This window comes from Aquarana catesbeiana, linkage group LG11 (assembly GCF_042186555.1).
Source record: "Aquarana catesbeiana isolate 2022-GZ linkage group LG11, ASM4218655v1, whole genome shotgun sequence".
In the NCBI taxonomy this organism is placed as follows: domain Eukaryota; kingdom Metazoa; phylum Chordata; class Amphibia; order Anura; family Ranidae; genus Aquarana; species Aquarana catesbeiana.
The window spans coordinates 272,031,526-272,056,316 of NC_133334.1; the positions used below are offsets into that span (position 1 = coordinate 272,031,526).

Here is a 24,791-nt window from a genome sequence, read left to right on the forward strand (position 1 = left end):
TTGGCCCGCCCTTTGCAGCTATAACAGCTTCAACTCTGCTGGGAAGGCCGTCCACAAGGTTTAGGAGTGTGTCTATGGGAATGTTTGATCATTCTTCCAGAAGCGCATTTGTGAGGTCAGGCACTGATGTTGGACTAGAAGAAGTGGTTTGCAGTCTCCACTATAACTCATCCCAAAGGTGTTCAATCGGGTTGAAGTCAAAACTCTGTGCAGGCCAAGTTCCTCTACCCCAAACTCGCTCATCCATGTCTTTATGGACCTTGCTTTGTGCACTGGTCCAAATCATTTGGTGGAGCGGGGATTACGGTGTGGGGTTGTTTTTCAGGGGTTGGGCTTGGTCCCTTAGTTCCAGTGAAGGGAACTCTTAAGGCGTCAGCAGACCAAGACATTTTGGACAATTTCGTGCTCCCAACTTTGTGGGAACAGTTTGGGGATGGCCCCTTCCTGTTCCAACATGACTGCGCACCAGTGCACAAAGCAAGGTCCATAAAGACATGGATGAGCGAGTTTTGGGTGGAGGTTGGTTGCTTGCTCAGTAGAAGTGGAGCACCGGCAGCGTGCACGCCCCCTACCCATAAGTGCAGAATCACATATATATGCGATTCTGCACAGCATGGTCGCCCTGTAGCAGTAAATCTGCTATAGGGTGGTTGGCAAGCGGATCCTCTAACATCTCATATTCACTTTATGATGCCTCCTTTGTTCCTCCATTTGGCCGAGGAGTGATATAGTGAAATATCCAGTACTTCTGGTTACTGGGGAGCACATGACTCAGCCCTCTACCTTCCTCGGTGTTGTCACATGGGGGAAAGGTGGGTCCTCAGCCCTGTGTAAGATCCTGTTTGTCACTTGGATATACAGAATGCTGTAAGGTAAGTCAAACACACCTGATGAAAAATGGGCTTATTATTATTGATGTCATCCACTCGAACAAGGACTGTGGCCGTGCTGGTGAGGCTGTGCGGACCGCCAGAGGCGTTGTCGTCTGCCGCGGTTACATACAAGATGTACTCAGTCCCGTGGAGCTGGGGAAGAGGGCTTGGGCCAAGGCGAATAAGACCTGTTAATTGACAGAAGATAAAATGATTAGTTTCTTCCTTACATTCAATAGGATTTCAGACATACGTATGTATCAGGGGTCTCCAAGCTTTCTATACAAAGGGCCAGTTTAAAGTCATTTAGACTTTAGTCAAGCCAGACTGTGGCCAGTGGGAGTAAACAATGTCCTGGCGTCAGTGGGAGTAAACAATGCCACATCGTTGGTGTCATTGGAAGGAATTGTGCATCATTGTTGGTGTCATTGGGAGAAATTGTGCCCTAATGATGGTGTCATTGGGAGAAATTGTACCTCATCATTGATGTTATTGGGAGTAATTGTACCCCATTGTTGGTGTCATTGGGAGGCATTGTGCCTGACCATTGGTGTCATTGGGAGGCATTGTGCCTGACCATTGGTGTCATTGGGAGGAATTGTGCCCCATCGTTGGCGTCATTGGTAGGAACTGTGCCTTATCATTGGTGTCATTGAGAGGAATTTTGCCCCATCGTTGGTGCGATTGGGAGGAATTGTGCTCCATCACTGGTGTCATTGGGAGGAATTGTGCCCCATCACTGGTGTCATTGGGAGGAATTGTACCCCATCACTGGTGTCATTGGAAGGAATTGTACCCCATCACTGGTGTCATTGGGAGGAATTGTGCGTTACTATTGGTGTCATTGGGAGGAATTGTGCCCCATCATTGGTGTCATTGGTAGGAATTGTGCCTTATCGTTGGTGTCATTGAGAGGAATTGTGCCCCATTGTTGGTGTGATTGGGAGAAATTGTGCCCTATTGTTGGTGTCATTGGGAGGGATTGTGCCTGACCATTGGTGTCACTGGGTGGAATTGTGTCCCATCATTGGTGTCATGGGGAGGAATTGTGCTCCATCGTTGGTGTGGTTGGGAGGAATTGTGCCTTACCATTGGTGTCATGAGTAGGAATTGTGCCCCATTGTTGGTGTCTTTGGGAGGAATTGTGTCTCATCATTGGTGTCACTGGGAGGACCTGTGCCTTATCGATGGTGTCATAAGGAGGATTGGTGCCCCTTTGTTGGTGTCAATGGATGGGATGCAATAAAAGCCAGCAAAGGGCTGCATCTGGCCCCTGAGCCACCACTTAGAGGCCACTAATAAATATCTTAACTGTCGATTAGCAAAATTAAAAGTTTTGATTTCCCTGAAATTCTGGTGAAAAAAAAGATGTTTGTAGAAGTTCAATACTTTGGGGAAATGCTTTGACGTTAATGGGAAAGGCCAAACTAGGGTGATTTTTTTTTAATTTTAAGGGCTCTATAAGCTTTTTGATGGTGAAAGTAACAGAAGCGCATTTCAACTATCCCGGAACTGTTCTTGCACAAAAAAGTCCCCTCATTAGTCTCACTGTTTAATTTCTTATTTTTATTTTTTCGAAAAAAGAAAAAAATAGATAAAGAAGAAAAACAAAAAAAAAATTGGAAAAACGGCATTAGCACCCTCTATTATGTTTCGGTTTATTAAGATAAGTTGTTAATGTTTCTGGAGGAATTAATAAAGCGTAGTCAACAGACTTCGAAACGCAATATAAGGGATGCTGGGAGAATTATTGAAACTTCCACAGAATATTTGCAGGTTTGTAGCTCTCAGAATGAAAGATCTAGCGGATCAATGGCCTGTGAATTAGATGTCTGATCTCACTGCATAGTTGTAACAACTGTACATTGAAGGGATATTATTATTATTATCTTTTAAACAATGTCTGGGCTCAGGGTATTCGGTGCTCCATTTTTTTCCCCCTTTCTCTTTTTTTTTCCTCGTGTTGTTTTAGTTATCTCTTTGTCTGCTTCTCCTGTGTAATTGCTATGTGGTTAATTTAACTGGTAGAAAAAGTGGACTGAAATAGAGAATTAATCCTTTTTTTTTTTCCCCTTGGAAATATTTTTTTTTTACGCTAATAATTCTTATTAGAATTCTAAAAACGTATATTGCAATTCTAATCATTTAAATTAGAATATTTTATTAATTCTAATAAAATTTAAATGAATAAATACAAAATGGCAGTACACAAATAACAGTCATACACTATACAAACTCTACCTGGCCTCAAAACCCCCAGAAACTCCTTATTTTTATTATATATATACATATATATATATATATATATATACACATTATATATATATATATATATATATATATAAATAAACACATAACCTTGGCTTTTGCTATACAATACCCTAGATGCATATTTGCAATGTTGTTTTAATATTTTTTTATAGCAATGTATACTAAGAGCTTTAACCTTGTCACTAAGTGTACTTAATGTACCTACAAACTCTATTGTATATTTCAACTCTGTTCCTTTATTTTTTTTCTTGTAACTCTTTATGATAAAAATCTTAATAAAAATATATTATATAAACTATACAATACACCCAGAGCAACAACACAGTGATTAAAGGTGTCAACTCAAAAAATGATGCCTAATTGAACCTGTGATATTATTTAAAAAGGGACAACTCACTCTCATACAGCGCATCGCAAAGTATTCACATCGCTTCACTTTTTCCACATTTTGTTATGTTACAGCCTTATTCCAAAATGGATTAAATCAATCATTTTCCTCAAAATTCTACAAACAATACCCCATAATGACAACATGAAGCAAGTTTGTTGAAATCTTTGCAAATTTACTAAAAATTTTAAAAAAAGAAAAAAAATCCCATGTATATAAATAAGTATCACAGCCTTTGCTCAATACTTTGGTGAAGCACCTTCGGCACCAATTACAGCCTCAAGTCTTCTGGAGTATGATGCTACAAGCTTGGCACACTTATTTTTTGGGCAGTATCTCCCATTCTTCTTCTTTGTAGGACCTCTTAAGCTCCATCAGGTTGGATGGGGAACGTTGGTGCACAGCCATTTTCAGATCTCTCCAGAAATGTTCAATCGGGTTCAAGTCTGGGCTCTGGCTGGGTCACTCAAGGACATTCACAGAGTTGTCCTGTAGCCCCTACTTTGTTATCTTGGCTGTGTGCTTAGGGTCAGTCTCCTGTTGGAATATGAACCTTTGCCCCAGTCTGAGGTCCAGAGCCCTCTGGATCAGGTTTTCATCAAGGATGCATTGCTGTATTCATCTTTCCCTCAATCCTGACTAGTCTCCCAGTTCCTGCCGCTGAAAAACATCCCCACAGCATGATGCTGCCACCACCATGCTTTACTGTAGAGATGGTATTGGTCAGGTGATGAGCGGTGCCTGGTTTCCTCCAGACATGACGCTTGCCATTCAGGCCAAAGAGTTCAATTTTTGTTTTATCAGATCAGAGATCTTTGTTGCTCATGGTCTGAGAGTCCTTCAGGTGCCTTTTGGCAAACTCCAGATGGGCTGTCATGTGCCTTTTTAGCTGAGGAGTGGCTTTGGTCTGGCCACTCTACCATACAGGCCTGATTGGTGGAGTGCTGCAGAGATGGTTGTTCTTCTGGAAGGTTCTCCTCTCTCCACAGAGAAACACTGGAGCTCTGTCAGAGTGACCATCGGGTTCTTGGTCACCTCCCTGACTAAGGCCCTTCTCCCCCGATCGTTCAGTTTGGCCAGGCGGCCCATTCTAGGAAGAGTCCTGGTGGTTCCAAACTCCTTCCATTTACAGATGATGGAGGCCACTGTGCTCACTGAGACCATTAATTCTGAAATGTTTCTGAACCCTTCCCCAGATCTGTGCCTCCATACAATCTTGTCTTGGAGGTCTACAGACAATTCCTTGGACCTCATGGCTTGGTTTGTGCTCTGACATGCACTGTTAAGTGTGGGACCTTATATAGACAGGTGTGTGCGTTTCCAAATCATGTCCAGTCAACTGAATTTACCACAGGTGGACTCCAATCAAGTTGTAGAAACATCTCAAGGATGATCAGTGGAAACCGGATGTACCTGAGCTCAATTTTGAGTGTCATGGCAAAGGCTGTGAATGCTTATATACATGGGATTTTTTTTTTTCATTTTTTTATTTTTAACCGGTTCAATACCGGGCAATTTCACCTCCTTCCTTCCCAGGCCAATTTTTAGTTTTCAGCACTGTCGCATTTTAAACGTCAATTGCGCGGTCGTGCGACGTTGTACCCAAAAGAAATTGACGTCCTTTTTTTCACTACAAATAGAGCTTTTTTTTGGTGGTATTTGATCGCCTCTGCGGTTTTTATTTTTTGCGCTATAAACAAAAGAAGAGCGACAATTTTGAAAAAAAACACAATATTTTTTACTTTTTGCTATAATAAATATCCCAATTTTTTTTTTTAAAAACACATTTTTTCCTCAGTTTTGGCCGATACGTTTTCTTCTACATATTTTTGGTAAAAAAAAATCGCAATAACCGTATATTGATTGGTTTGCGCAAAAGTTATAGCGTCTACAAAATACGGGATAGATTTATGGCATTTTTTAAAAAAATATATTTTTTATTTTTTTTAGCGGCGATCGCGATTTTTTTTGGTGACTGCGACATTATGGCGGACACATCGGACACTTTTGACACATTTTTGGGACCAATCACATTTATACAGCGATCAATGCTATAAAATTGCATTGATTACTGTGTAAATGTGACAGGCAGTGAAGGGGTTAACCACTAGGGGGCGGGGAGGGGTTAATATGTTTCCTAGGGAATGATTCTAACTGAAGGGGGAGGGGACGCACTAGGGGAGGAGACCGATCTGTGTTCCTCCGTTCTGGGAACACAGATCGCTCTCCTCAGAGCTGACAGGCTGTGGATCTGTGTGTTTACACACACAGATCCACATGCCGGCCCGGTTAACGGGCAATCGCGGGTGCCCGGCGGACATCGCGGCCGCCGGGCACACGCACTGGGTCCCGAGGAACGTGGCGGGTGCACGCGCGCGCCCCCTAGACGGCCGGGAATCCCAGGACGTCATATGACGTCCACCCAGGATGGGAGATCCCATCTGTGGACGTCATATGACTATGGGCGGGTAGGGAAGTGGTTAATAAATTTGCAAAGATCTCAAACAAACTTCTTTCACGTTGTCATTATGGGGTATTGCATGAAGAATTTTGAGGAAAATAATGAATTTAATCCATTTTGAAATAAGGCTGTAACATGTTAAGCACTGTGAATACTTTCCGGACACACTATACATTTATACAAATATTTGGCATCATCTATCCTGGCATTTGGGGAATGCAGTGTCTCTAATTTAAGTTAGTTGAAATAATTTCTGTTAATTTTTTCCACAATTGCGGAATATTTTCTACACTGAGCGCAAAGGTGTTACGTTTTATATACACAAATAACAAATCAAACACACAAACAAAAAAAAGAAAACATTTTACAAATACAATTATAAAATAAACTGAAAACACACATCCTTAGTAGAGAAAAAAAATAAAATAAATTTCTAGGCAAATTTTATCTAAATTGAGAATTTTCCCTTCAGTGAAATCTAGCAAATAACAAAATCAAAAATTTTGTGACCAACCCAATTTCATCTAAATAATTCCGCTCATCTCTAATATCGTGTTTCCTTTTTTTTTTTTTTTTCAAAGCAAATTTTACCAAAGAAGCTCAATGAGCATAATTGAGAATTTTCCATTTTAGTGGAATTGCACACACACACAACAAAAAATCAGTAATTTCCTGGCTCAATTTTCGACAAAATAATTCAGCTCACCCCCCCTCAATTTAACTCACAATTTGTAGATAAATATTTGCATTGCATGCATGGTGTCCCATGCTGAGAAAACGTAATTCTACGTTGGGTGCACATGTCACAGTGCAATACAGTGTAAAAAATAATTAAAATAGTAAATAATTAGCAAAATAAAGCTTTTAGCTCAAAACAAAATAAGCCTAGGGTTAAAGCTTTACAGCTCTGCATCCGTTAATACATCATTAAATGTTATTATTATTACTCCGGGGCTTTTTTTTGTTTTCATTCTTTAATGTCAAGTTTTGATTAGATCTCAAAAAATAAACAATTTTCTTTCAACTCGTGTCTTAAAACTGAACTCTGGGCATATATAAAAGACACTCATTAATGCAGCTCTGTATTCATTAACAAATAATTAAATGTATTTGTTTAAATGCAAGCAGGGTAAGTACCCCGATTTGAATTGGTATCAGCCTCCTGTGGTGGAAGAAGCAGCACAGGGAGCCAGTTTTGATGCTGATAGATAGCATGCCGATAGGAGGAGGAAGCAGAGTGACTAAGAGCTGAGCTCATTACTGTGCTGCTTCTCCTTTCACTGTCCAGCCACAGGTTGGGGGCTGGTGCGGGATAGCCTGGTATTAGAGGAAGTGCTGGCCGTCATTCAACCTGAAAGACTGAGGATATGGAAAAAAAAAAAAAAAAAACAGTTCTGCCGGGGACATCTCCAGATGGAAAGTGAGTATTGCAGCAAAAGCTGTTTTTAATTTTTTTAATTATATTTTAACCATTAATAGACTATTTTGATTTTTACTGGAGTTCTGCAAAGGCAAAGAATTATCCTCTTGATAAAGGCAACAGAAAAAAGATAACATGCAAAAGGGGGCATTGACCCACACCAACCAATCAGAACGCTTTTGTTCACTGACCCGACTACAGTAAACTCTGATAGCGTGCAGTCTTTACATCACCATTCCTCCCTGCAAACTACTTATTATAAGAGAGAGCCCGCAATCTATCGGTTTGGCCGCAGAATAATTGCATCTCTAGTCTGATGACACCAAGTGCTTTATTGCATTGATTTCTGTTGGGTAGAAAATGCCGGGTCCAATCAATAAAGTGCCTTCAGAAACTCTATTTGCACAGTCTGACGCGTAAACACTCTGGAGTCTGCTCCTCGAAAACCGTGATTACCTTTCTGAGGATCAATAACGAAATTTCCCTCCTTGTTTCCTTCAGAGATTTCATAAGTGACTCGGTCTCCGTCAGGGTCGAACGCTTGTACTGTGGCCACCAGGGTGTTGGGGGCTGCGTCTTCTGACACAAACGTCCGGTATCTAGAAAATAGGACATGGGGGGGGGTTTCAGCCGATGCATGCAATTATTATTTCGGGTGTATAATTGGTTGGGTGCCTTGCATTAGTAGATTACGCTCTTCAGTGGCACAAACATGGCACTTTCTATAGCCATGTAAAATGAGACTTTCAATGAAGAAAAAGCTACATATGGAATTATAACCCCAGTTGCCTATTAAAAACTCAGCTGACGTGTTTTGGAAATTATTATTTAATCAATCAGTCCACCCAAAACAGTGTTTGGTAGAGTCAAAAACCACCTTACAGTTCCCTATACTGTAGTTCTCGGGGACTCTAGTGGTGAGATCTCTGCAGTTCCCGAAACGAGGTCTCTGCACACCTGCTTTGATGCCCACCATATTTATGGGGCTGGCTTTCCCCCTTAAGCCAAATTTGCTTTTTCCCCCTGAATTGGCAAAACACAGATTTGCTTTAAGGTCAGGTTTGGGAGTTAGTGAGGCTTCATATTAGGTTTAGGGGTTTACGTTGAGTTTGAGGCTTAGGATTTAGGGAGAGGTTGAGTTTGCGGGTAAAGTTTAAGGCTGCATTCACACCTGAGCGTTTTCAGCTCATAAAACGCTCAAAAAAAAACACCTGAAAAAACGCCCAACAAGCAAACTCCCATTCATTTCAATGGCACCTGTTCACATCTGAGCGTTTTGTCACCTGAAGCAAAACGCCCGAAAAACGCCCTAAGCTCAAAAAAGAACATGAGCTTCTTTGGGGCAGATTACAGGCGTTTTTTCTGCCTTTTACATTGGTGACCCAAAATCGCGGCAAAAACGCGACAAAATCGAGGTAAAAAATGCGCAACTTTGAAACGATCAGGTGTGAATGCAGCCTTAAGGTTAGATTTGGGGGTTAGGTTCAGCTTGACATGGCTGGGAGTTAAATTAAGGCTTTAGGCTAGGGTTTGGGATTAGATTTATATTATATGCAGAATGTAACAGGAGGAGCTGGAACACACAAAGGTGCCAGCAACTAACAACCAGGAAAGTAGCTCGTTTAAAAGGACTCTATATAATTCTCCAGTAACAGGAAGGTAAGTATATCCTAGAGGAGGTGAAAGATTAAAGCAAAGCTGTTGTGTTGCCCTGATTTGGGCAAAACATAGGCTTGCTTTAAGGTTAGCTTTGGGAGTAAGATTGAGGCTTCAGGTTAGAATTGGAGGTTGGGTTGAGTTTAAGAAGAATAGAAGAATCAGAATCAAATCTCTCGCCAATCTTAATTCAATCAACAAAAAGCTCCTCTCCTCCTTCAATCGCCACTTCTCAAGGGAGAGTAAATTCTACCCAGTCTTCTTTTTTGTCCTCTTTAAAGTATATCTAAAACCTTTCTTTTTTTTTCCTTTTTTTTTTTTTAAGATAGAGTAATGGTTAGGGTGCCCAAGTGCCCAAGGTGTTGACTTGAGCATCTGTGGGATGTGCTGGAAAAACAAGTCTGATCCATGGAGGCCTCACCTCCTAACTTACAGAGCTTAAAGCAGGATTCTTCAAACTACGGCCCTCCAGCTGTTGCGGAACTACACGTCCCATGAGGCATTGTAAAACTGACATTCACAGACATGACTAGAGGGCCATAGTTTGAAGACCCCTGGCTGAAAGGATCTGTTACTGACAGCTTGGTGCCAGATACCAAAGCATACCTTCACAGGTCTAGTGGAGTCCATGCCTTGATGGGTTATGGTGGGTGGTCATAATATTATGGTTCTGCTTTCAAATATATATATATTTTTTTTTTTTTTTCTTTTTATTTGTTTATTTGTATCAATTTACAAAATGCAAAGTGAGCGAACAGAAGAAAAATCTAAACCAAATCAATATTTGGTGTGGCTACCCCTTGGTTTCAAACCAGCATCAATTCTTACATTTCAACAGTTTGTACACTTGCAGAAAGTCAGGGAATTTGTAGGATTCGTTTCAGGCACGATTAATCAATTATACCAAGCAGGTGCTAATGATCATCAATTTGATATGTAGGGTGAAACACAGTCATTAACTGAAACAGAAACAGCTCTGTAGGAGGCTTAAAACTGGGTGAGGAACAGGAAAACTCTGCTATTATAAGTGAGCTTGTGGAAGACAGTTTCATGCCACAGGTCATAGACCATGGCCAGACAACAAGACACAAGGTAGTTTTACTGCATCAGCAAGGCCTCTCCCAGGCAAAGATTTCAAAGCAGACTGGGGTTTTTAAGATGTGCAGTTCAAGCTCTTTTGAAGGAGCACAAAGAAACAAGCAACGCTGAGGTCAGCCAAGGAAACCTAATGCAGCAGATAAAAGGCTTACTAGGCTTATTTGCCTTACTTCCATTTGACGCACAGAACTGGTGGAAACCAGTGGGACCCAGATACACCCATCCACTGTCTGGAGAAGTCTGGCCAGAAGTGGTTTCATGGAAGAGTTGCGGCCAAAAAGCCATGCCTCCGATGTAGAAATAAGGCTAAGCGACTCAACTATATACAGGAAAACATAGGAACTGGGGTGCAGAAAAATGTCAGCAGGTGCTCTGGACTGATGAGTCAAAATGCCAAATATTTGGCTGTAGCAGGAGGAAGTTTGTTGGCGAAGGGCTGGAGAGCGGTACAATAATGAGTGTCTGCAGGCAACTGTGAAGCATGGTGGAGGTTCCTTGCAAGTTTGGGGCTGCATTTCTGCAAGTGGAGTTGGAGCATTGGAGCATTTCTGCAAGTGGAGTTGGAGCATTGAGGAACAATGGTGTCCTCAATGCTGAAAAACACAGGCAGATACTTATCCATCATCCCATATCATCAGGGAAGCCTGTGATTAGCCCCAAATGTATTCTGCAGCAGGACAACGATCCCAAACATACAGCCAATGTCATTAAGAACTATCGTCAGTGTTAAGAAGAACAAGGAGCCCTGGAAGTGATGGTTTGGCCCCCACAGAGCCCTCATCTCAACATCATGCAGTCTGTCTGGGATTACATGAATAGACACGAGGATTTAAGGCAGCCGACATTCACAGAAGATCTGTGCTTAGTACTTTAAGATGTTTGGAACAACCTACCTGCCGAGTTCCTTCAAAAACTGTGTACGAGTCTACCCAGAAGAATTGAGGCTGGTTTGAAGGCAAAGAGCGGTCACACCAAATATCAATTTGCTTTGGATTTCTCCTCTGTTCATTTACTTTCAATTTTGTTAATTGATATAAATAAAATTAACACTTTTATTTCTGAGAGCATTCTTCATATGCAGTATTTTTTCACACCTGCCTAAAACTGTTTGTACAGTAATATATACAGTGGGGAAAATAATTATTTGATCCCCTGCATATTTTGTAAATTTACCCACTTACAAAGAAATGAAGGGTCTATAATTTTTATTATAGGTGTATTTTAAATGATAGAGACAGAATATCAACCAAAATCCAGAAAAAAACACATTAAAAAAATGTTATAAATTGAGTTGCAGTTCAGTGAGTAAAATAAATATTTCATCCCCAAGCAAAACATGACTTAGTACTTGGTGGCAAAACCCTTGCTGGCAAGCACAAAGGTGAGACGTTTCTTGTCGTTGGTGACCAGGTTTGCACACATCTCGGGAGGGATTTTGGTCCACTCTTCTTTACAGATCTTCTCTAAATCCTTAAGATTTCTTTGCTATTGCTTGGCAACTTGAAGTTTCAGCTCCGTCCATAAATTTTCTATAGGATTAAGGTCTGGAGACTGACTAGGCCATTCTATGATCTTAATGTGCTTCTTCTTGAGCCACTCTTTTGTTGCCTTGGCGGTATGTTTTGGGCCATTGTCATGCTGGAAGACCCATCCACGACCCATCTTCTCATCCAAGATTTTACACTACATGGCCCCGTCCATTGGCCCCTCAATGCGGCAAAGTCAGTCTGTACCTTTAGCAGAGAAACAGCCCCAAAGCATAATGTCTCCACCTCCGTGCTTAACTATAGGGATGGTGTTCTTAGGGTCATAGTCAGCATTTTTCTTCCTCCAAACACGGCGAGTAGAGTTAATGCCAAAGAGCTCAATTTGCTCTGACCACAGCACTTTCTCCCAATCCTTCTCTGAATCATTTAGATGTTCATTGGAAAACTTCAGACGGTTCTGTACATGTGTCTTCTTGAGGAGAGGGACCTTGCGGGCACTGCAGGGTTTTAATCCATGGCGGTGTATTGTGTTACCAATGGTTTGTTTGGTGACTGTGGCCCCAACTGCCTTGAGATCATTCACAAGCTCCTCCCGTGTAGTCCTGAACTGATCCCTCACTTTTCTCATGATCATTCTTACCCCATGAGATGAAATCTTGCATGGAGCTCCAGACTGAGGTGGTTGATGGTTATTTTGTATTTCTTCCATTTGGGAATAATCACTCCAACAGTTGTCTCCTTCTCACCAAGCTTCTTGCTGATGGTCTTGTAGCCCATTCCAGCCTCGTGCAGATCCACAATCTTGTCCCCGACCTCCTTTGACAGCTCTTTGGTCTCACCCATGATGGTGAGATTTGAATGGAAGAAAGAGATTCTGTAGACAGGTGACTTTTCTACACATAACGAGTTGTCGTTAGGAGCTCCTTCTTACTTTGACAGGACTAATCTGTGTACCACATGAGCACCTACTGTAGCCAGTCTGTGGGAGCCAGAATTATTGTTGGTCAGTAGAGGGATCAAATACTTATTTTACTCACTGAACTGCAATTCAATTTATAACCTTTGTATCGTGTTTTTTTTTTCTGGATGTTTGGTTGATATTCTGTCTTTAGCATTTAAAATACACCTATGATAAAAATGATAGACCTTTCATTTCTTTGTATGTGGGCAAACTTACAAAATCTGTAGGGGATCAAATCATTATTTTCCCCACTGTGTATATATATATATATATATATATATATATATATATATATATATATATATATATATATATATATATATACACTGCTGGATTGTGTCACTTAGATTTCTCACCTACACCTACAAATTGTGAGAAAATCCAGGGCTTGTGTCTGATATCGAGAGAAAAAAAAAAATGTTTTTTCAGAATCTTAATAAATTATGAACTGGGTCCTGGAGCTTGGAGGCTTTGCAGAGCTTTGGTTAGGATAAAGCCTTCATCGCTGGGTCCACATCTTACCTGGCAGAACAGGTCAAGAACTGACCTGAGTTTACTAATTCGGACAGCAGATATTTTATTTGGACTTACTCTACATATCTCTGCTGTTAAAACCGTATTTGTTTGCTAAATCAAACTGCAGAACAAACCTGCTTGGACTGTTTCTGGGTGTCCTTGTCTCGGGTATGACTTACCACTGCAAATACTACTTAGGTCTGCCCCCCCTTACACTATATATATATATATATATATATATATATATATATATATATATATATATATATATATATATATATATATATATATATATATATATATATATATATATACACATACACATACACATACATACACACATACACAAACTATATACTATATATAAGCCCTGGATCGGTGCAGTGGATTAGGAAACGGGAACACATGCGATTTCGTTCAGCCGCTCAGCAGCAAATTGCAGCCCAGAGGCCACTCTCTTCGCCTGAAGTCTAACGAGCAAATCGATTCCAGCTCTGACAGCTTTCAAGCTGTAAAACAAAAAGCCACAGAGACACGGGAGGCTCAGACATTACATGGAAGGGCCTCGGAAGATGCAGGAGGATTTTAAGGAAAAAATAGGCCACCATCGTGTCTGTAACAAGCTGTGTTCTGTGGAGCTGACAGGGGGTCCGGGGGAAGGGAGGGGGGGAGGGGGTTAGGTAGCTCGCAGCAAAATACAGACAACTGCGCTCTAATCGAGGGTAAAAATACAAACTTTAGACTTAAAGGCACAAAGAAAAATATTAGGTCGGGGGGGGGGGGGGGCAGGAGGCTCGGCGATGTGTTCTCTGTACAGATAAGAAGAAGCATCAATTACTATGGGGGAGACCTAGAAACAGGAATATGTTGCAGAAGTATATATATATATATATATATATATATATACACACACACACACACACACACACACACATACTGTATATACATACTAATAGATAAAAGAAGGTATGACAGATAAAAAGAGAGGGATAGATAGACTGTGATAGATAAATGTATAGAGAGATTGAGATCATGGATGAGATAGACAGATAGATAGATAGATAGATAGATAGATAGATAGATAGATAGATAGATAGATAGATAGATAGATAGATAGATAGATAGATAGATAGATAGATAGATAGATAATCTACCTTACTACCCTATCATTATCTATCTATCTGTGATAATATCATCTATATATCTATCTTTCTATCTATCCCCCGAACTTCTATTTTGTCCACCCATATCTATGTTATCAATCCTGCCATCAACTATCAATGCTGACTCTATCTATCTATCTATCTATCTATCTATCTATCTATCTATCTATCTATCTATCTATCTATCTATCTATCTATCTATCTATCTATCTGAGTCAGCATTGATAGTTGATGGCAGGATTGATAACATAGATATGGGTGGACAAAATAGAAGTTCGGGGGATAGATAGAAAGATAGATATATAGATGATATTATCACAGATAGATAGATAATGATAGGGTAGTAAGGTAGATAATCTATCAATTGATCTATCTATCTATCTATCTATCTATCTATCTATCTATCTATCTATCTATCTATCTATCTATCTATCTCTATTTAGATAGATAGATAGATAGATAGATAGATAGATAGATAGATAGATAGATAGATAGATATTATCACAGGTAATTAGCAGATATTATCATAGATAGACAGATAGATAAGCTACCTACCTATCTATCCACCCAACTTCTATTTTGTCAATCCTGCCACTATCTATCTATCTATCTATCTATCTATCTATCTATCTATCTATCTATCTAAATAGAGGAAGATAGATAGATAGATAGATAGATAGATAGATAGATAGATAGATAGATAGATAGATAGATAGATAGATACAGGGCTTTTTTTCAGGGGGAACGCAGTTCCGGCACCTCCAGCACTAAATTTATGTGTGGGCAAGGGGTGCTGGGGATGTGCTGGAGGGTCTATTGATGATTGCCACTGGAGGATCTATAGTCCACAGCGACTATGCTGGTGGGGCTCTATTTTTGCGCAGGATCTTGTTGCTCGTGTTGCTGGGAGGGGGTTTTATATTCCTGGGGGAATACGTTGTTGCTGAGAGGAATCTAGTGTTGAGAAAGATGTCTATTGTTGCTGGCTGCTGGGAAATCTGCTGTTGCTGCTGGGGGTCTATTTGTGCTGGGGTGGATTTTTGTTGCCGGGGGGGGGCATTGTTGTGTGAGGGAACTTTTGTTGCATTTTGCTGTTAACAAATTTTATACAAATTATTTAATTACGCCACAGAACCACAGAATGATACTTGGTTATGTATACTCCTAAAAGAGGCGGTACTGGGAGGTGGGTAGGGGGTAGAACCAAGGGACGGCGCACAGAGGTGGGTAGGGGGCGGAGACAAGGGGTGACTTCGAAGGGGGTGAGGGGGGAGTTCCTGCACCTATTATCCTGAGAAATAAAGCCCTGGATAGATAGATAGATAGATAGATAGATAGATAGATAGATAGATAGATAGATAGATAGATAGATAATCTATCAATTGATCTATCCATCTATCTATCTATCTACCTCCATTTTGATAGATAGATAATAGATAGCGGAATTTTTGATAGATAGATAGATAGATGATGAATCAATAAAATAGAGATTAGTGGATACCATAGAAGTTGGGTTGGATAGATAATAGATATTATCACAGATGGATAGATAATTTGTTCAGGTCCTGATATCACAAAATCTATCTATCCTCGGGGTATAATAAATATTGAGGACTGACACTGCTTGGGAAAATTCCGGCGCTTCGTCATTCACGTTGGACACTCGGATCCTGACGGTGGCGGTCCCGGTGTTGGGCGGCTCGCCGCGGTCTACCGCCAGGATGACAAACTCGTACAGGTGGCCGGGCCGCTCGTAGTCCAGGCCCCGTGCCGGGCTAATGACACCCTTCTCGGAGATGCTGAAATCAGGGCTGAGCGTGAAGTAGGAGAACTCGCCGTTGGCGCCAGTGTCACAGTCAGCGGCCGCGACTGCGGAGAGAGAAGAAAGGAAATAATTGCTGGAGCAGGAGAACAATTAGAGGACAGGATACATAGATACACCATTATCAGGAAAATGACTGCTTGTGTGCGGCCCCGATAATTATCCCTTTGTTATTTACTGTGTGCATGCCGTTTCCAGCTCTGCGCTCTCGCTCCTTTGTTCCGGGCTGCCCGCGGAAGCCGTGTAAGATAAAACGTATCATCATTTTGGGTTTTATCCTTCAGAAAAAAGGAGTTCTTACATTGTGTGTGAAGCCAAGACTTTTATTTGGAGTTTTGGAGTAATGAAGGGTTAGAACCCCTTCAGGTTTTTATGGCTCTACATGTAAAGATCTTAACCACTTAAGGACCGGGCCTGTTTTTCAAACTTGTTGTTTACAAGTTAAAATCATTTTTTTTTTGCTAGAAAATTACTTAGAGCCCCCAAACACTATATATATATATATATATATATATATATATATATATATATATATATTTTTTTTTTTTTCTAACATCGTAGAGAACAAAATGGCGGTCGTTGCAATACTTTCTGTCACACTGTATTTGCGCAGTGATCTTACAAGCGCACTTTTTTTGGAAAAAATGCACTTTTTTGAATTAAAAAAATAAGACAACAGTAAAGTTAGCCCAATTTTTTTTTTTTCATATTGTGAAAGATGATGTTACGCCGAGTAAATTGATACCCAACATGTCACGCTTCAAAGTTGCGCCCGCTCGTGGTATGGCGGCAAACTTTTACCCTTAAAAATCTCCATAGGCGACGTTTAAAAAAAAATTCTACAGGTTGCATGTTTTGAGTTACAGATGAGGTCTAGGGCTAGAATTATTGCTCTTGCTCTACCGATCGCGGTGATACCTCACGTGTGTGGTTTGAACACCGTTTTCACACATGCGTTCGCTTCTGCACGCGAGCTCGGCGGGACGGGGTGCATTTAAATAATATTTTTTTTTTTCTCATTTATTTTACCTTTTATTTTTTTATTTTTACACTGTTCTTTTAAAAAAAAAATTGTCACTTTTATTCCTATTACAAGGAATGTAAACATCCCTTGTAAGAGAAAAAAAGCATGGCAGGACCTCTTAAATGTGAGATCTGGGGTCAAAAAGACCTCAGATCTCATATTTACACTTAAATGCAATAGAAAAAAAAAGTAGTTTAAAAAAAAAAAAAGAAAAATGTCCCTTTAAGAGCTATGGGCGGAAGTGACATTTTGACGTCACTTCCGCCCTGAAATGGTATGGAGCCGGGTTGTGGCCACCTTCCCCTCACTCAGCTCCATACCACAGAGAGAAGAGGATGCGATCGACTCCACCGCTGCCCACGGCTCTGGTAAGCGGCGGAGGGCACTGGAGCGCGGTGGGCCCCTCCCGCTGCCAATAAAAGTGATCTTGTGGAGAATCCGCCGCAGAGGCCACTTTAATCTGAAAGCCGACTGCCTGCTGAAGAAAAGGATACCGGGGTTATGGCAGCTAGCCATAACCCCGGTAGAAGGTGCTCTGGTCAGATGAGACCAAAATTGACCTTTTTGGACTCAAAGCAAAACGCTATGTGTGGCAGAAAACTAACACTGCACATCACCCTGAACACACCATCCCCACCGTGAAACATGGTGGTGGCAGCATCATGTTGTGGGGATGCTTTTCTTCAGCAGGGACAGGGAAGCTGGTCAGAGTTGATGGGAAGATGGATGGAGCAAAATACAGGGCAATCTTAGAAGAAAACCTGTTAGAGTCTGCAAAAGACTTGAGACTGGGGTGGAGTTTCACCTTCCAGCAGGACAACGACCCTAAACATACAACCAGAGCTACAATGGAATGGTTTAGATCAAAGCATATTCATGTGTTAGAATGGCCCAGTCGCAGTCCAGACCTAAATCCAATTGAGAATCTGTAGCAAGACTTGAAAATTCCTGTTCACAGACGCTCTCCATTCAATCTGACAGAACTTGAGATATTTTGCAAAGAAGAATGGGCAGAAATGTCCCTCTCTATGTGTGCAAAGCTGGTAGAGACATCCCCAAAAAGACTTGCAGCTGTAATTGCAGTGAAAGGGGTTCTACAAAGTATTGACTCAGGGGGGCGCCATACAAATGTACTCCACACTTTTCACATGTTTATTTGTAAAAATATATAAATGTTCAAATTGGGCTCAATTAGCCATTTTCCCTCCCTGGTGTCATGTGACTAATTGGTATTACAAGGTCTCAGGTGTGAATGAGGAGCAGGTGTGGTAAATTTGGACCCCCAAACACACCTCCAAGACAACCACTGCCTTGCTAAAGAAGCTGAGGGTAAAGGTGATGGACTGGCCAAGCATGTCTCCAGACCTAAACCCTATTGAGCATCTGTGGAGTATCTTCAAACGGAAGGTGGAGAAGCACAAGGTCTCCAGCATTCACCAGCTCTGTGATGTCGTCATGGAGGAGTGGAAGAGGACTCCAGTGGCAACCTGAGAAGCTCTGGTGCACTCCATGCCCAAGAGGGTTAAGGCAGTGCTGGAAAATAACGGTGGCCACACAAAATATTGACACTTTGGGCCCAATTTGGACATTTTCACTTAGGGGTGTACTCACTTTTGTGAGATACTGTATGTGTGCGGGAGTAATTTATGCGTTCGAATTTGCGCGTAAGCACGATAGGATGGGGCGCTTTAATTTTTTTTTTTTTTATATATATTTATTTTATTTATTTTTTTTGTACTAACTTTATTGCTATCACAAGGTATGAACAACATCCCTTGTGATAGGTCCTCTTTATGGAGATACTTGGGGTCTAGTAGACCCCAAATCTCCGTAACAGGTGACAGGTCCTCTTTATGGAGATACTTGGGGTCTATTAGACCCCAAATCTCTCCTCTGGCCTGCCATGTAGCTGATCAGACACAGCTCGGTCTGATCGGCTACTTACCTGGCCGCTGGTGGTCAGGTAAACAAAGGGGCGGAACCGGAATTCATGAATTAACTCGTCACTCCTGGTTTCCCCCTTCCACCACCTACAGAAGTGATTGAGCAGCTAATTAGCCACTCAGATTACTTCTGCCTTATTCAGAATCGCCGGCTGAAAAGATCAATACAGGATTGATGCCTGTAGGTGCCACTGAACCACTGAAACCCAAGGATGTCCGTGTATTCCCTGCCAACAAAGTGGATACATTTCGTTTGGGTACAGCTTTGCATTACCAGTTAAAGTAGCTCAGTTCTGAATAGCAAAAATGGCCTGGTCATGAAGGAGGTAAAATTTTCTCACGTGATTAATATTACATAAAGCCATGATAAAAGCAAGTCTGATAAAGAAGATTTTTTTTTTACAATAATGTTTGTTACACACACGTTACAGCAATATAATTTTACAATTAATCAGATTTTGACTGATTGTTACATGTGATTCTGATGCATTTCAATATCTAAAGAATCTTCATGGGGGGAGAGATAGGTGGTCTAAAGTGACCGCCTATCTCTATTAAAACTGAAATGCGTTGGGATCACATTTAACAAATCGGTCAAAATCTGATTGACTGCAAAATTGCATTGATGTAACAAATATTATTGTAGAAAAAAATCTTCTTTATCAGCCTTGCATTTATCATGGTTGTATGTAATATTTAATAAAATTGAATATTTTAACAATTTTTTTTTTTTGACTAGGTGCCTTAGAATTAAAGCCGAGGCCTCAAATAATGCTAGAATTGGCATTTTTTGGACAGCATATATTGTATATCTGCCCTTGCTTTTATCGTGATATAAAATTATTGAATCCAAAGCCTTAAATAACGCTATGGTTTTATGTAATATTTAATAAAATTGATTATTTTAACATTTTTTTTGGCCAAGTGCCTAAAAGTATTAAAGCCAATGTCTCAAATAATGCCAGGAAATTGGCATTTTCGGACAGTATTCTATATATTGTATATCTGCCTTGTTTTCATCATGATTTTAATGTAATATTTAATAAAATTGATTGTCTTATTATTTGGTTTTTTTTTTTTTTTTTGGTTTAGTGCCTTAAAAGCATTGAAGCCAAGGCCTCAATGACACTAGAAAATTGGCATTTTTGCTTTTTTCATAATTTTATGTATATTTAATAAAATGTATTGTTTTAGAACTGTAGTGTTTTCTTTTTTTCTTTTTTTTGGTTTGGTGCCTTAAAAGTTTTTAAAGCCAGAGCCTTAACTAACGCCAGGAATTTGCCATTTTTTGGACGCATTGTACATGCTGTCCAAAAAATTGTAGTTTTTTTTTTTTTTTTTTTTTTTAGTTTGGTGCCTTAAAAGTATTGAAGCCAAACCCTAAATAACGCTAGGAAATGGGCATATATTAATAATAATATTTAGTAACATTGATTGTTTTATAATTGTAGTTTTTTTTTTTCTGGTGGCTTTAAGTGTTGAAGCCAAAGCCTCAATGACACCAGAAAATTGGCATTTTTGCTTTTTTTCATGATTTTATGTAATATTTACTAAAATGTATTGTTTTCGAATTGTAGTGTTTTGGGTTTTTTTTTCCTTTTTTTGGTTTGGAGCGTTAAAAGTTTTGAAAGCAGAGCTTTAAATAATGCCAGGAATTTTCCATTTTTTGGACAGCATTGTGTATATTGTATTTATCATGCCTTGCTTTTATCATGATTTTATGTAATATTTAATAATATTGATTGTTTTATATTTTAGTTTTTTGTGGTTTGGTGCCCTGGGAGTACTGGGAGCCAAAAGCCTCCAATAATGACAGGAAATCGGCATTTTTTTGGGTGGCATTGTATATCTGCCCTGCTTTTACCACAATTTTATGTAATACTTAATATAATTGATTGTTTTATAATTGTAGGTTTTTTTTTTTTTTTTTTATTTGGCTTGGTGACTTGAAAATCCAATTTTTGGATTCCATGGGTAATGTGTACATTTTGAGGTGTGGCCCCTCAGCTTACTTCAGACCTTATTGGCTACAATACTTTCCGAATAACCAACAAGAATAAAAATATAATTATTCGTCTAGCATCTCTGTAATTTGAACTTTCTCCGAAGTTCCTCTCGATCCTTGCGGTTGGGGTAAGTATCTGAGCCGTGTTTTTTTTTCTGCGCGGCGTCTTTGTCGGAGAATTTATGGCTCCTCGTTAGCTCGGCCAGATGTTACTAACCTTGCAGCAGGGTGGATGTCGGCGGCACGGTCTCAGGGACGCCTCCTTACTGTAGATGGTCTGCTGAAATTCGGGGGCGCAATCATTTACGTCTGTAATCACCACCGCAACCTGCAAGACATTTCCATTAAGCGCGGAAGAGTTCCAGCAGAGCGCAATAAACCGGACACTAATATCTTGATATAAAAATGAATCAGTGAGAGCCTGCTGCCGGCAAACAGGACAATAAAGCATCTGCTTGCACGTCAGCGCTGTGATAGGGTCATAAAGCGGCTCCCTCCGTGCGTGTACGTGCCAGAAAACTACAAGGCCCCGGCATCGTCACCGACTGGCCGCGTCTCTGGGAAGAGCTGCGTGACTTAAAAAAAGACAGCTTTGCCATGTAAGGACTGTTTTATCTGCCAATTGATTCTTTTTTAAAGCAATGCAAGTCTCTAATCTTTTTTTATAGCACGAAAGGTGACAGCGTGTTTTAGACCCCGCAGACCTTGTGTCACTGCCCGCCTCTTGCTGGCCTAGGCAAGACTACAATTGGGTGCCCTCCCATCTAAATCTGTCCACCCCTTGCTGTTTAAGATCCACCTGTAGGCTCACCTCTTCCTACTAGAGCTCCACCTCTTCAGAGGTGGGGGGAGAGAGAGAGGGGTTGAGAGAGAGAGAGAGAGGGTGGGGGGCGGGGTGAGAGAGAGAGAAAAAAAGGGGGGAGGGGCGAGAGAAAGAGAGAGTGAGAGTGGATGAGAGAGAGGGGGTGAGAGAGAGAGAAAGAGGGGGGAGGGGCGAGAGAAAAAGAGAGGCCAGAGTGGATGAGAGAAGGGGTGAGAGAGAGAGAGGAGGAGAGAGAAATGGGGGGGAGAGATGAAGGCAGAGAGAAGGAAGGGGGTGAGAGAGCGAGAGAGAGGGGTGGGAGAGGAGGTGAGAGGAGGGGGAGGGGCGAGAGAGGGGGGTGAGAGGGGGAGTGAGAAAGAAAAAGGGGGAGGGGCGAGAGAGAAAGAGAGAGTGAGAGGGGATGAGAGAGAGAGAGAGAGAGAGAGAGAGAGAGAGAGAGAGAGAGAGAGAGAGAGAGAGAGAGAGAGAGAGAGAGGGTGAGAGGGGGGGAATGAGGTGGTTGGAGAGAGAGAGAGAGATGGGGAAGAGGTGAAGGCAGAGAGAAAGAGAGAGTGAGAGGGGATGAAAGAGAGGGGGTGAGAAAGAGAGAGAGAGAGAGAGAGAGAGAGAGAGAGGAGGAGAGAGAAATGGGGGGGAGAGGTGAAGGCAGAGAGAAGGAAGGGGGTGAGAGAGAGAGGGGTGGGAGAGGAGGTGAGAGAGGAGGGAGGGGCGAGAGAGGGGGGTGAGAGGGGGAGTGAGAGAGAAAGAAAAAAAGGGGGGATGGGCGAGAGAGAAAGAGAGTGAGAGGGGAAGAGAGAGAGAGAAAGAGGGGGTGAGAGAGAGGGGGTGAGAGAGAGAGAGGAGGAGGAGGAGAGAGAAATGGGGGAAGAGGCAAAGGCAGAGAGAAGGAAGGGGGTGAGAGAGAGAGAGAGAGAGAGAGAGAGAGAGAGAGAGAGAGAGAGAGAGAGAGAGAGAGAGAGAGAGAGAGAGAGAGAGAGAAAGAGGGGGTGAGAGAGAGAGAGGAGGAGAGAGAGGAGGAGAGAGAGAGAGAGGAGAGAGAGAGAGAGAGGAGGAGAGAGAGAGGAGGAGAGAGACATGGGGGTGAAAGAGAGAGGGGGGAAGAGGTGAAGGCAGAGAGAGGGAAGGGGGTGAGAGAGAGAGGTGAGAGAGATGGGGTGAGAGAGAGATGGGGTGAGAGAAAGAGGGGAGAGAGAGGGGGGTGAGAGAGGGGGGTGAGAGAGGGGGTGAGAGAGGGGGGGGAAATGAGGTGGTTGGAGAGAAAGAGCAGGGTGAAAGAGAGATGGGGGAAGAGGTGAAGGCAGAGAGAGGGAAGGGGGTGAGAAGGGGGCTCCCCTATCCCCCCATACTACACTAGGAGGGTCTCCTATCCCCCCCCAAAAAAACTACACAGACTCAGCTTTCACAGCCCACTGTGTGTAGCGAGGCTACTGGGACTCTGACCTGCTTTGCCAAGTGAGCTACTTCTGGATCAGAGGCTTCAGCCACCGCCACCTCCTGCTTCTGCTTTGCTCCCCTGTCACCGAACAGTCAGTTCGTGGCCACCCCTGGTGTCACCCCTCTGGTGAGTGTCACCCGGGTGCGGTCCACACCCCCCTGTAGCGACACCAATGCTCGTAGTGTCCCTCTGCCTGGGAACGGTGCTGCCCCCATGAAAAATGCCACCCTAAGCAAACGCTTTGTTTGCCTCGCGGTAGATCCCTGCATCCACACCCTCTGTCAGCCTGATTTTAGCTTCCACCTGGCATGTTCAAACTCACAGGCAACAAATGAATTACAATAAAATAAATCTGTTACAATGCAAACTAAGCCAGTAAACTCCAGAGTGGTGAAGTTCAAGCTGGAAGGGTTCATAATGACCACATAGGCTATATAATGGGTAGGCTTATCCGGCTTCAATGAGACAATAAGTGCAGCTTCTCAGCAGAAAGAAGCAAGACCTTCTTTAATGTGGAACAAAAGGGACAGCTGTCCTGGGCCCAGTCATATTTGTGGGACACAAAGCAGCTCAACTGCCCCTTAGCCCACACTACCCACAAATAGTTAATAAATGGATTGGCTATCACTCAGGAGATGAGGGCAGAATTGGATGTTGGGGGCGCTGGTGATTGGTTGGGTGTTATGTTTGCAGCCTGTGATTGGCCAACTCGGTAAGGTCAACCTTGTCCGGGGAGAGCACCTGTCAGTCCCAGGAACAGTCACCGACCCTTCTCTCTCACCATATATGACAAGCTGCAGACCATTAGCCTGCTAAAGAACTTCTTCACTGAAGGGTTTGGCGGGTTATGCCTGGTGTGTTCGCCTGACACCCCCTGGGACACTAGCAAAGTGCCTAGCGTGCATTCTGTGCCTACCTCAGCAGTGCTGGTCAGGGATTGGTGGTCTTCACTTGCTCTCACCAGGAGCAGAAACTGATGGGGCTCCGTCTCATAATCCACACTCTTTGTCATTGATATCTCCCCGCTCAGGTGGTGAATGGTGAACAAATTGTGAGGTTTGACACCAAACTGTAGCTTAATGTCCTGTTCTGGTGGGAGAGCGCCAACACTGTCCCCAATCTGGAAGAAGAAAATTGAAAATGGGAAGTGTGAGGACCTCTGTCTAATTTTAAGTGATGTCTGTGTCAAGGTTGGGGGGGAGGGGATACCCTCACTTCCTTTGTGGTCACCAAAAGCCTCAGATTTCTTTCACAGGCCGGCTGGTTACACTGCTAGCTGGTGCTGGTTGGGAATGAGTTCCAGTTCATCAAGCTCTCTCTAGACTACAGGAAAATGGTGCCCGTCTGCATACAGTCTTGGCACATTCTAAACCAGATTTGAATGAAAATGGCTTCAGCTTTATCCCCACCTTTAAAAGAAACCCCTTTAAAGTGTGACACCATGAG

The 24,791-nt window shown here is 42.0% G+C and overlaps 1 protein-coding gene across 1 annotated transcript in view; it reads right to left on the reverse strand.

Moving 5' to 3' along the window:
- The window catches only part of LOC141111760 (neural-cadherin-like), a 130,839-nt gene that overhangs the window by 104,188 nt on the left and 1,860 nt on the right, over positions 1-24,791 (reverse strand). Inside the window, 7 exon segments of the mRNA XM_073603899.1 lie at positions 888-1,060; positions 7,869-8,011; positions 15,913-16,162; positions 21,305-21,346; positions 21,349-21,415; positions 24,262-24,410; positions 24,413-24,465. Coding sequence (XP_073460000.1) covers positions 888-1,060; positions 7,869-8,011; positions 15,913-16,162; positions 21,305-21,346; positions 21,349-21,415; positions 24,262-24,410; positions 24,413-24,465 — 877 coding nt within the window.